A 12,798-nucleotide genomic window follows, 5' to 3' on the forward strand; every position below is an offset into this window, starting at 1 on the left:
TATGACATATTTCAAAGCTCTTTTGTTTGCTTTCGGAATACTACAGGGTAAAGTTATAGTTCACACAAATGAATAATATGATTCTGTCAGTTACTCTCTTATGTTTTTAAAACTCATGTGATTGTATTATGTGATCTTACAGTATATATACAACCCCCACACACACAGCATGTAGCCATTTTTTCAGTCTTCAGTCTCACATGATCATATTTGTGTCATACATGCTCAAGAAATATTTGCTATTTTTAATATTACTATTAATATTAAAAGAAATTGGGCTGTCTTTTTAATAAACTTATATTCTGACATGTCTTTTCATATCATTAAAATGAATACAATTTTCACATAAAGAAGATGAACCCTTCAGTTATTTTAGAAGAGTAGAACCTTCTCTGCAGGCACAGGACATCAACATGACATCATATTGACGTTGTTCCCCAACATTGTGGGTGACGTTGGATATTGTTTGGAAATGAAAATCGGGTTGACATCAGAACCCAACGTCAGGCCGACGTCAATGTCCAACCTAAAATCAACCAAATATCAGCATCTAATCATGTTACACCTTGACGTTGTGTGGACGTTACCACTATGACATCTGTCAGACATTGGATTTTGATCACTTTCCAATATCAATGTAATTTGACGTTGTTGTTGTGTTAAAAAAAGAAAAAGTGAAAAGCTATTTGTACTACATGTTTCATATCTAACAATGTTTAATAAAAACACTTTTGAGGGGAAAAAAATGAATACAGTTTGGAGTATTTGGACTAAATGTCCACGAAATGGGGTTCCCCAGGAAAATGGGCTCATTCGATTGCATTTTTGAAATATTATTGCTATAAAGAGACGAGGAAGAATAAAAATGTAAAAATATAATATTATGTTCCACATTTATTAAAGTCATACAATTACTTTACACAAGAAAGAGACAAAGCTGTTAATGTAAGGTTGAATGTTATGAGCTGTTGATAATAGAAACTAAGGTAACACCTTATTTTGATGGTCCGTTTGAGTATTAGTAGACTGCTTAATATCTGTTGATACTGATCCTTCAACATACATTTAACCGATAATAAGAATCTTTGCAAGTACATGTCTACTTGCACTAACCCTAACCCCAACCTAAGGGTGTACTCACACTATGTACAGTGGCCTTGAACCGGCCGAAGCATGCTTGTCCACCCTTCTGTCTCCCCTCGACAGCCCGCACTCACATGACATTCGGGCCTGAGCACGCTTGCGTCATTGATGATGCGCTGTTCAGAAGCGCTTTCGCTCAGCACAGTGGAGATTTCTTTATATCGTTTTAGTCGTTTGAGATGCAGTGACACGCAGTCAAATATTTCTATACAGATCAGCCACTTTTGATGCTCATAAACAATCATAAAGTCCTCATGCTGCAGGAATTAGGAGGTTTGCTGAAGGTGCAGCTGTGGTGCAGTGAGGGGTTTGCATCTTTAATAAACTAAACAGTTTGCGTTCATTAAATTGTAAGAATGATTAATAAACACATATGAAACAGTCCCCTAAAAGTCACGTCTCGTCTTCAGTTTCGGGGTCTGGTGCGCTTTGCACTCACACTAAAGCGTACCGCACCAAAGCCCAAGTGAACCGCTCTCTTGCACACCTCTTCCAACCTGGCCAGGGCTGGCTAAATGAACTGTACCTGAGCCTGATTCAGAGCACTCACACTTCTGAAACGATCTGGGAAACGGGCCTAGGCACGGGTTGGATAGCATAGTGTGAGTACGCCCTAACAATCTACTTATAATCTAATGAGAATTAGTTGACATGTAGATGCAATGTAACAATCGGACCATCAAAATAAAATGTGACCGAAACTAACATTTATATTGAAACGTTATTTAGTCTAAAATAACTGCAGTACTTCTCTTTATTTTACTATCTTTATAGTCCCATTCTTTATTCACTTCCACTGCATCCAATGAATGGCCAAGATATTATTAAAATATAGAATTTTAGTGTTTCACACAGAGAATCAGGGTGTGGTCAGTCAACATGCAGATGATCATCCATCAGTGCATTTCATGTGATTGTAAATGATTTGATGATTTGACAGCTCTGTAATCCCTTTTACAATGAAAGAAAAGTGTTTATTTTGTCAAACTGGTTTATTTACAGTGTGATGATGTGTAATAGCAGTTTAATAAACATTTTTAATCCCCTTTTTTCTCCAGTTACTTGGCAGACCAGTGCTGGAATGGAGGCTGCATCTACCTGATCATGTTGCGCAGAATCAAACGCAAAGCTCCGCTCCCTCCATGCAATGGCAGCAACGGGGGCAACTTTGTGGACGTCTCTAACGACCACAGACGAAGCATCTCCTCTGAGACAACGGGAAGCCCCACACACAATGGACAAAATGGGAAACGGACACGAAAATTTGGTGTCATCTCCCGCTCGTCGTTCACTCGCGACAGCAAAGACAGTAAAGATAGCCGAGACTTTGAGCATGAGAATGGCTACAGCTCCATGGAGGCAGAGGTGACGTCCCCTGAGAGCAGCAGCCCTCAGGACACCCCTACCGATGACAGTCCAATCACAGGCCCCTCTGAGCTGATGATGTCCAATCACATGAGGGTGGGCAGCACAGCCACCCTACCCTGCCGATCCCGCTCACGCATGTCAGAAAACTACAAAACTGAGTCCATCAGCAGCGAACCCTCCGGTCAGGTAAGAAATATAGCTCTAAGAATATTACAGATTTTTTTTAATGCAGGGATAGAACTGGTTATTTGAATAATAATAATTTGCATAATGATTGCATGAATCTACTAATGATTTGAAAGATTATTACCATATTTTCTTAAATATAAGCAAAGACTATAGAATACCGGCAACTAGCTCTCTGCAACTCTCACATGGTTGCCCACTAAGCTAAGCAGGGCTGAGCCTGGTCAGTACCTGGATGGGAGACAACATGGGAAAGCTAGGTTGCTGCTTTAAGTGGTGTTAGTTCGACCAGTAGGGGGTGCTCAACCTGCGGTCTTTGTGAGTCCTAATGCCCCAGTATATTGATGGGGACTCTATACTGGCCTCTGTCTGTCATGGCCTCCTAACCATCCCCATATTATCATTGACTTCATCACTTTTTCTCCTCTCCACCAATCAGCTGTGGTGTGCAGTCTGGCGCAATATGGCTGCCAGTGGTGGTGGATGAGGAGATTCCCCCCAAATGTGTGTAAAGCACTTTGAGTGTCCAGAAAAGCACTATATAAATGTTTTATTATTAAATTACACAAGACATGTCATGGATAGTTTTGAATGAGGACAACTGTAACAGTCAATATGGACGCTGTAGTCATGTAGAAGGATGTCGGGGGATGGGCTTGGTCCAGATGTGTGTTTTTATGACAGTTTCTGCTGCTTCATTATTATGAACGCTCCAGGGTTGGCAAATATGAAAGAATCTCAGCAAATACTTGTCTCAGAGACATGAGAAATATTAAATCTTATGGTAGTTGAATAGTTTGATTGATAAGATGATCACGTCCTTCAGAAACAATCATAAAGGAGGTCGGTGTTGTGATCTCATTTCATTCAAACATACATTAGCTTGGACAACATGAAAAAAATTGTCACGATTAGAACATTCAGAAACAAAATTTAAGAGACCTTTTTAAAATTTTACTGACGATTCCAAATATGAAATTTTATTGTAAGCTCTGCAAACAGTTTCTCCACATTCTGTACACTTGCATGACCGAGAGGCATTATAAAGATGGTCACTGAGTGAAGTGACTTGCCTTAAAGGGACTTTGATACTGTATTAGTCTTATTTAAGTCTTGTATAATAAGATTAAAGTCAAGCTACTGTAAATATGTGCAGTGTATAGTGTAATATTTTATAGAAGCAGAATGTCTCAAAGCCACTTTATATGGATGAACAGGAAAAGAAATAAAATTTTAGATAACCATATTTCAGTTTTTGCGTCACATTCAACATATCAGGCAAGTTGCAGGGCAGAATTCTAGTTTGTTCAAAGCTGAATCAGATCAGTATATTGCCAATTAGCATTGAGGGAAGATCCACCGAAGGGCAGCTTCACTGACACCAGCCAAAGCAAGCCAATGGCAACAGTGGCGAGAAACCAAAACTCTACCAAATGATGGAAATGGAGAACAATCCTCGGGAGGAACAAGGCTCAGCTGGGCAACCAGTTCTCCGCTGAGCATAGGGAAAGGGCAGAGCTACACAGTTCATAAGCCACAAGTTTCAGTTTTGCTTTAAAACTTTTAATGCATAAATGCATGTTGTTTATAGTCAGTGGCACAGTAATTTGGATGTTTTCTACATTTATTAATACGTTTTGTGATTGTTGTTAAATTTTAAGAAGTTCTTGTGGAGTGAGAAGAAATAAAATATGGTTAAAATGATTATAAAGTATTTTATTTTGGTATAATTTTAGTGATAAACAATGTTGGTAGCCATATGAGCATTGGCTTTTTTTTCCGGGACTCGAACTTGTATCCTCCACAGTCTGTGCATTGCCCACTAAGGTTTTATCACCAACATAAATGATTATTTTACAACTTTGCCATAGTTATTAACAAGATCACAATAGTAGTTCACTCAAAACTAACAAATAAAACTGTTTGATTTAATGTTCACATTTGAACTGCATGAAATGGTCTTTAATTTTAAAATGGCTGCACAAAAATTAGCTAAATAAACAAACAAACAAACAGAAAAGAGAAACACCCTGTAAGTGCATAGATTGAAACGTTCCCTTAGTATATGTTGACTTAGCTTTGAGGCTGGATGAGTGGTTGGTTGATGCTCATCTTGTAATTAGAAGTTTGGACCCCACAGTGTGGCTTTACTGCATATGTTTCTGATTTTATTCTCCATCGGGACCGCTAGTGTTGCCTAGAGCATGCAAGTCTTGCGACCTTAATCTGAGTGGCTCACTCAAAATAACCATAAGGGTTCTTCTAGATGTGCCCATGTGTCGGTGGTTGGAAGAACGGCTTGGAGGGATCAACCCAAAAAGCTGTATGGGGCTGAATTTGAACAATCACACATGATTTCAAAGACCAACAAGGTGCGGGTTCTGTGAGATTCTGCAACAAGCCATTTTCAGAAAGCCACATTAAAAGGGCAACAGACTGAACCCATATGTGTAATTGTATAGCTTCTATTTATAATAATAATAAAAAGGTTCTAAACACAGATTTAACAAATGCGTGTTCTGGAAGGCCTTGAGGTAGGTTATATTTTTCATTTAGATGCACAGTTTATTGGCACCCACTTGGTTTTAGGCAGATTGTTAAAGTGAATTTGATCATGAAATACAGATTATTTACTTATTAATAGTTAAAATGTGACACAGTGGCGCAGTGGGTAGGGATGTCGCCTCACAGAAAGAAGGTTGCTGGTTCGAGTCCCAGCTGGGTCCGTTGGCATTTCTGTGTGGAGTTTCTCCCCGTGTTGGCATGGATTTTCTCCGGGTGCTCCGTTTTCCCCCACAGTCCAAAGACATGCGCTATAGGTGAACTGAATAAGCTAAATTGGCCATACTGTATGTGTGTGAATGAGTGTGTATGGGTGTCTTCCAGTACTGGGTTGCAGCTGGAAGAGCATCCGCTGAATAAAATGTATGCTGGATAGGTTTGTGGTTCATTCCGCTATGGCTACCGCAGATTGTATTGTGTTATTTTTCCAGGTCAATTTTTTTCAATTACTTTCCATACTGTGTTCCATACCCCACTCTGTTTTACATTTCTGTGGCCACTTTGCAGTCACATCTAATCTCAGGTCAAGTTGGACGATGGACCTATTCTTAAGCCTTAATTTGCACTACATTGACGATAATTGGAAGCTGCATATGGAGACAACATATGTTCCATTACATTAAAATGGTTGTTTACAAAGCTTAGATTTACAGTCTAGAAATGTACTCAGAATTTTTTTTTAAATGGGTCCCATGTCTCTGAAATGTAGCTTACATAACTTTTTAAGAGAAAATCACATTTTAACTGTTGCCATTGTATTACCAAAAGTGATTAAAGGCATGCCAGATCCTCACAATGTTACAAGCAAATAAATATTAATTTTACAGCTGACAAAACCTCATTGAGCCACTGAAATGAGTCACATTACCTTGGAGCAATGTAATATCTCAACCAGAATGTGTATGTCAACAACCACAATACCAAAGAACAATTCATAATGTATTAATCTTAGTAATATACACAATGATGACTAATCAGTTATGAAATGATGACAGGAAACTTACAACATAAAGATAATGTCTAACATCAGAGTTTTTGTTTGTGTTCAGTACTGTACTTTTCCAATCTGCTTTTCATAGACATACAGTGAGGTTATCACGCAATTAATTAGTAGAATTATATCTCTATGTGAGCTTGCTGGGTGGGAACATGCCAGTGGGAGGATGTGCAAACTTATTTTGACAGTGAACAGGAAAAGCGTGAGAACGTGAGAAGAAAAGCAGCAGACCATCTCAGGGAGAGATCCGGTGTTGGTGATTCACTGCGCCGACAGGCTTTCCTTGAGAACATGCCCCTGTATGAGACCAGTTTCAGAAGAAAGCTCAACAAGTGGCAGCATGTTTAGAGTTCAGAGGTGTGTACTAAAGCAACTGTCATGCTGGGAAGAAGTGCTAAAGGTGAAGTGTACGTCTGCGCCACAAGAGGCACCAAACTGAATCGCAAAAGTAATGAGTTCTTCCAGGCAGGTTACTCAAAAAGCTCAGGCACTTTCTGTCTTTGCTGTATAGTCAAACAAAGACTGCTGTTGTAAAGTTGGGGATGACATTTTTATTTTCATTTTATGAAGTGCAAAGTGGCTCACACTTCTACCACAATGGTTCTGACCATTGAAAATGGGTAATACTCAACAGTTTGGACATGGAGCCAAACTGATATCCCAATTCAACTGAGACGTAACCATGTTCATATAAAAATGATAGTCACAAATGAAAAGTGTTTTTTTATAATCAATTTGTAGGGGCTTTTCATCTTTATTAGAATAGGATAGTGGAGTACACACAGGAAAACATTGGGAGCAGAGACGGGAAGGATTGCGAACCAGAAATCGTACTTGGGTCACCACGAGCACCTCAGTGCTGTGTTGGCCCTCGTAACCACTAGGCTATTGGCGCTCACACAAAAGAAAAGTTTATTATTAATTATCATCTAGATGGATATTGGATATATTTTAAATATGTAGAGTTGGAGGTATGAAAACATACTTTTGCACCCATTGACATATAATGCAGACAGCTGATATATTTTACTAGTATAATAACCAAACTCTTCATAAAAAGTGCACAATTCCTTTTTTAGACTTCTGGTGTGTCTCAAAGTGCCAGGTGAAAATTGTGATTTGGATCCAGCTCTTATTCTTTTGTTTTTCTTTTTTACTTTTAAGAAAATAAAAAGAAATGAAAAGTTTTTCTATAGTATTATATTTAGTTAACAGTGTTGGGGAAAAGTACTTTTGAAAGTAGTGCATTACAATATTGAGTTACTCCCCCCAAAAAGTAATTAATTGCATTACTCAGTTACTCTTTATGGAAAGTAATGTGTGTATTACTTTTGAGTTACTTTTTCTTACCTGGCTGAGGTTTTCATTTTCCTTTAAAAATATGTAGGATAAAATGATATTTTGAGAACTTTCTGAGCCCTAAGCTATACATGCTGTATATACAGATTAATGAAAGCATGTAAAGTAATGTGTTTGCTGCTTTTGAATGTTTTGTGTTATTAGTTAAGTAAATTCATTGTCCATTTAGATAAAGATTGCAATAAAACATGAAATAATTTACATTTAAAGCAAAACAGATTTTAAGCCTTTAAAATGTTTATTAACAAAATGAAAAGTAAGATGATAAAAATCATCCCTAAATTAAAAAATATATTTGAGCTTTTTACATTTAATAAATTTCTTCACGTAGCATTAACAAATATATTTTTTTCCCAAATGAAGAAAAATCTACTATATTACAAAACGTCTCTTCTACAGTAACGTTAGACAGTGGCTGCATCTCCTCAACAACAAAATCAATAACCAATTTTTTAGTTTAGTTGAATTAGTTAACAATAACGTGAACTGATGTCAATCATTTGTTGTTTAGCTGGAGGTGGAGTGCTGGTGTAGTGCTTCGCATCCAGTTTTGGTGTTTTTTTTTATGCTGTGTTTCTTACAGTTGTCAAACGTTTTACTTACTCATAATCTTCACCTAACAACAATCCACTTCTTTTCTTCGATGAGTTCAAAATAACAAGAATACATAGCAAAAATGTAAGTCTCCCGTAAGTCTCTGTAGTGATGCCGGGTGATTTGTGAATAAATCGTTTGTTTTTGACCGGATCTTCTAAGTGAATCGATTGAACCAGTTCATTAAATTGAATGGAGTTGTCGTGATTATTTGCATCTTCAGTACTAACATACTGGATACCCCCTCTGACTTGAAATAAACCAATATCCTGAGTTATTCAGTTCCTAGAACAGTACACAGACTCATCTGTTATGAAAAAAGAGACCTGATGATGATAATGATGAGTGTGTTTCGAGCCAACTGTCTGTTCCCTCTCATTTGAGTGTGTGATTTAACCTGACTAAGGTCATTTCTAATCCGCAATATATTTTTAAAAAAGTCAATTAAGCAAGGTAAAAATTAACTTGCGTTACATTTTTTTGAAAGTAACTCAATAATATTACTTATTTTTAAAAGAAATATTCAATTCAATTCAAATCACCTTTATTTGTATAGCGCTTATACAATGTAGATTGTGTCAAAGCAGCTTCACATAAAAGGTCACAGTAAATAGGAACAGTGTAGTTCAGTTTGTAGTGTTTAAGTTCAGTTCAGTTTAGCTTAGTTCAGTGTGGTTTAATAATCACTACTGAGAGTCCAAATACTGAAGAGCAAATCCAACGATGCGCAGCTCTACAGATCCCGAACCATGCATGCCAGTGGCGACAGCGGAGAGGGAAAAAAAACTTCACTAAAGGCGGAAGTGAAGGAAAAAAAAACCTTGAGAGAAACCAGGCTCAGTTGGGCACGACCATTTTAATTTCTCCGCTGGCCAAACGTCTTGTGCAGAGCTGCAGTCTCAGTGGCGGAGGCTGGAAGCTGGCCTCAGCGAAGACTTGTCTGTCTCTGGAGCGTCACAGGAATCAGTCTCATGTTCTCCACTCTTCCATGACCATCACAGTAGCTGCTCAGGATTCGGCCTGGTCCAGGATATAAAAACCTTGGGATCATCTCGTCGTTGGTCTTGGATCGAATCAGTGACTCTGCATAGTCTGAGTAAATATGTTACTTTACTCGTTAATATGGAAAAGTATTATTATGTAATTGCCCCAACACTGTTAGCTAATATCTAAAGGTTATTCATAAACAAGTTTTTCATCTGGGATAAATTGTAATGCTTCTCTTTAAATCATCTAACTTGTCAACATCTTACTGGTTTTAATTTGGGTTTCACAATGTTATCTTCCTCTCTCCATTAGCTTCTAATGTTGACCATTGTTTTCTGATAGAATAAATATTTTAATATTTTTCTATAGTTTATAAAACAATTTCAATTTCAAAACAGTAACTCTTTACAACAGAGTATAAAAGAAAGCTTATGTAAGATCAAATTCATATATTAAGGGATTCAGAATACTTTTAAAATGTATTTTTAGGCTAATTTCATGGCACTCTTTTGAAAGGATGTTGAAAATTAATGGGCTCCTGTGTCAGTGTATACTGTTAGAAAAGCTTTGATGTCAGGCACAAGAGCTATAAATGGCTCAGTGGCTAAAATGAATTCATGCATTTGAACGCTGCCTTTCGAGGAAGATGGACAGTGTAGTCTTGCAGTACTAGCAAAATCAGATCACAATATACAGATTATGAGAACAAAATCTACATAGATTCGTTATATTTGCATAATGATTAATTATTTGGTTTTGGTAAACCTTTTTATTTAAAAATCAATTAATTTAATAATTTTTATAATTTTATTAATGTGAATAGTCCCTTCTAACCATATTTTAGACCAATCAGTGTTTTCACTTTTAAACTGTAATGGAGTAATAAATCCAATTTACTTTGTGATTTGTAAGATTTACATCTTTACTGAGTTGTTTTTTTTTCGTTTTTGGTAACCGCTACATTTGTGTTGCTACATTTTAAAAGCTTAATATAATGCTTTTTACTTCGTTTTATAACACGTTTTTAATTGTTATTTCGAACTATAATGGTGATGATGATTCTTTTCAATTAACTCATGATCTAATCAACTCAAAACCTCCAGTTAACAACTCGGTGATTCAAATGATCTGGTCAGAATAAGTCTTCAGTTAGTGATTCACTGATTCAACTGATGCAGTCTGAGTGAGTCTAAAGTTAACAGCTCAGTGATTCAGATGATCCGGTCAGAATAGTGCTGCATCTGGAATCACATTTTTCCCTATTATATATTATGTGAGAAACAGCATGTTACCCCGATAACCTACTACTTCTGGCGAGATGCTGTAGTGCGCATCCTATGGATGCAATGCGAAACAATTCATGAATGGGAGTGAAGCAGCCTAACTTATGCGGGTAGCACATGTAATAATGACAAATGGCAGAGTAGTAGGTAGTATGTCTGAGTTCAATTCATACTACTCATATTCATACTATATAGAACATAATTTTCTAACAGTTAAGTTGTAAATTCAAATGTTGTAACTTTATGAGTAGTTGACGATTTTCAATGCAGCTATAGTCTTCAGTTATGGTCAGAGTAAGTTTTAAGTTATGTATTCAGTGATTCAAATGATCTGATTAGAGCGAGTATCCCGTAACAACTCACTGATTTGGTTAGAGTAAATCTTCAGTTAACAATTCACTGGTTTTGGTGCCAATTGTCTGTTGGTTGTAAACAAAATTTGCTGTATAAATTTGAGTGGGTTTACATGTAGCTCACCCTATCAAATTTGAGTGGGTTAAGCTCACCCTATCAAATGCTTGAACATGAACATGCATGTATTTGTATATTAACTCCTCCTAAGTGAGATGCATTTTATTTAAAGGGCACCTACGATGAACTTTTATAAGCTGTTTGGGCAGAACTGTGTGTATGTATGGTGTGTCCACTGTCAAATTGAAGTGATATACCGTAAACCCAACAAGTCTCTTTTTTAAAAATTTCTTGACATTAAAATAAGACCCAAATCCCAGTGATTTTGAGGCCCACTGCAACGTGACGTAGGAGTGCGGTATTCCTCGCCCACTGAATTGATTGACAGGCTTCATGTTTCTATAATAACACGTAAACACATGTCCACAGAACATTTTTGCAAATAAACTGGGATTAAAACATATGTTACCATTCGCTGTGATTAGCTGCACCTCAAAAGTTATTTTAAGACGTTTTTAAAACAGAGCATGTTTGTTATAAAGAGAGTAAAATCGCTATGTGGTTTTTAACCACCATAATCACCACGGCTTTATGGTGTCAGTAAACGTGTGTGTGTGTGTGTGTGTGTGTGTGTGTGTGTGTGTGTGTGTGTGTGTGTGTGTGTGTGTGTGTGTGTGTGTGTATTGCTAATGGCAAATGTGGGAGACTCATCATTTTAGAAAGGCTTGAATAGACTCCACCACAAATGCATCAAATAAATTTACTTGGTATTTTTGAGTAGTGACCTTATTTCAGCTTCATCCATCTCTGTCACTGACGGCTGTTTATCTGACGTAACCAGGGCAATCTCCCGCTCTCTCTCGGGAAGCCAATACGGAAGTAACTGTAACTGCAATTCATCACAATTCCGCTAGTCCTGGCTCCATAATAGAGCAAGTTGCAATTGAGCCCACTGTTAGAATGGCCAACTTTACAGCAGAAAAAAAGGTGTTTACAGCCTGGTACAAAGAACGATTTTGGTTCATATAGCTATTATTACCCTCATGACAACTGTGAGGGGGGTGAATTTTTTTATAACTCATCCATTTCCTTTATTTTAGGTTATATTAAGTTTGCATAATTAAGAGCGTGGCCACTTGAGTGACAGCTAGGTCTCGCTGGTCGCCGTCACTTCACCTCAGCTGAATCCGGCAGATTAGCCACTAATCTCGGCATATTCATCGTATTTTTGTTCTGTTTTATGTGGCTTTGCACAGTCAGCTGCCTTTTGGACTTATTTCTTACAATTATCAGATAATATAGGATGCTGTGTGCACTTAATTGTGCTCACAAACCATTCACGTGGCCTCATTTCCCATGTGAGTAAAGTTATATACTTGCATACCATCTCTATAAATGTATTTGTTTTATTTAAGATCATTTATCATTAATATTTTTCTTTAGACCCGTAAAGCACTCCAGAATGTGACAGATTGATTAGCTGTAGGCTCTAGAACAGTCATCTGAAGCGTTATCATACAGTGTTATGCTGGAGTTCATCAATAGTCTTGCATTTACTAACACACACTATATTTGAAGTGTTTGGAAGTAATTCGCGTTTTCCTCCTGTAGAAAAACGTCATAAGAGCAATGTTTAGTGGCTCACTGTATTACTACAGTGTTTTTAAAAGTCTAAACACTTTATTGATATAGTGTACAGCCAAGCACATGTGGTCAGAACACAAACGAGTCGCAGGTGATGAAGTATCAAGCGTTTCTCCCAAAGTAAAGTCTGTCTGCTAGGTCTAAGCAAAGTGCCAGCAGGCGTCTGTAACTCCGCCCACTCTCCGCCTCTTTGCCCTTGTTTGGTATCCCGCCGTGGGTGCGATGACGCGCAAACAAAATGGCGACGGTTGGCCGCGCCTACTT

The 12,798-nt window shown here is 37.5% G+C and overlaps 1 protein-coding gene across 2 annotated transcripts in view; it reads left to right on the forward strand.

The window, feature by feature from the left end:
- Positions 1-12,798, forward strand: part of pdzd2 (PDZ domain containing 2) — a 133,097-nt gene that overhangs the window by 66,394 nt on the left and 53,905 nt on the right. For both annotated transcript variants that reach the window (XM_056458270.1, XM_056458271.1), the window contains one exon: positions 2,202-2,697. In XM_056458270.1, coding sequence (XP_056314245.1) covers positions 2,202-2,697 — 496 coding nt within the window. The remainder of the gene's footprint in view (positions 1-2,201; positions 2,698-12,798) is intronic.

The sequence above is a fragment of the Danio aesculapii genome, chromosome 5 (genome assembly GCF_903798145.1).
Source record: "Danio aesculapii chromosome 5, fDanAes4.1, whole genome shotgun sequence".
In the NCBI taxonomy this organism is placed as follows: domain Eukaryota; kingdom Metazoa; phylum Chordata; class Actinopteri; order Cypriniformes; family Danionidae; genus Danio; species Danio aesculapii.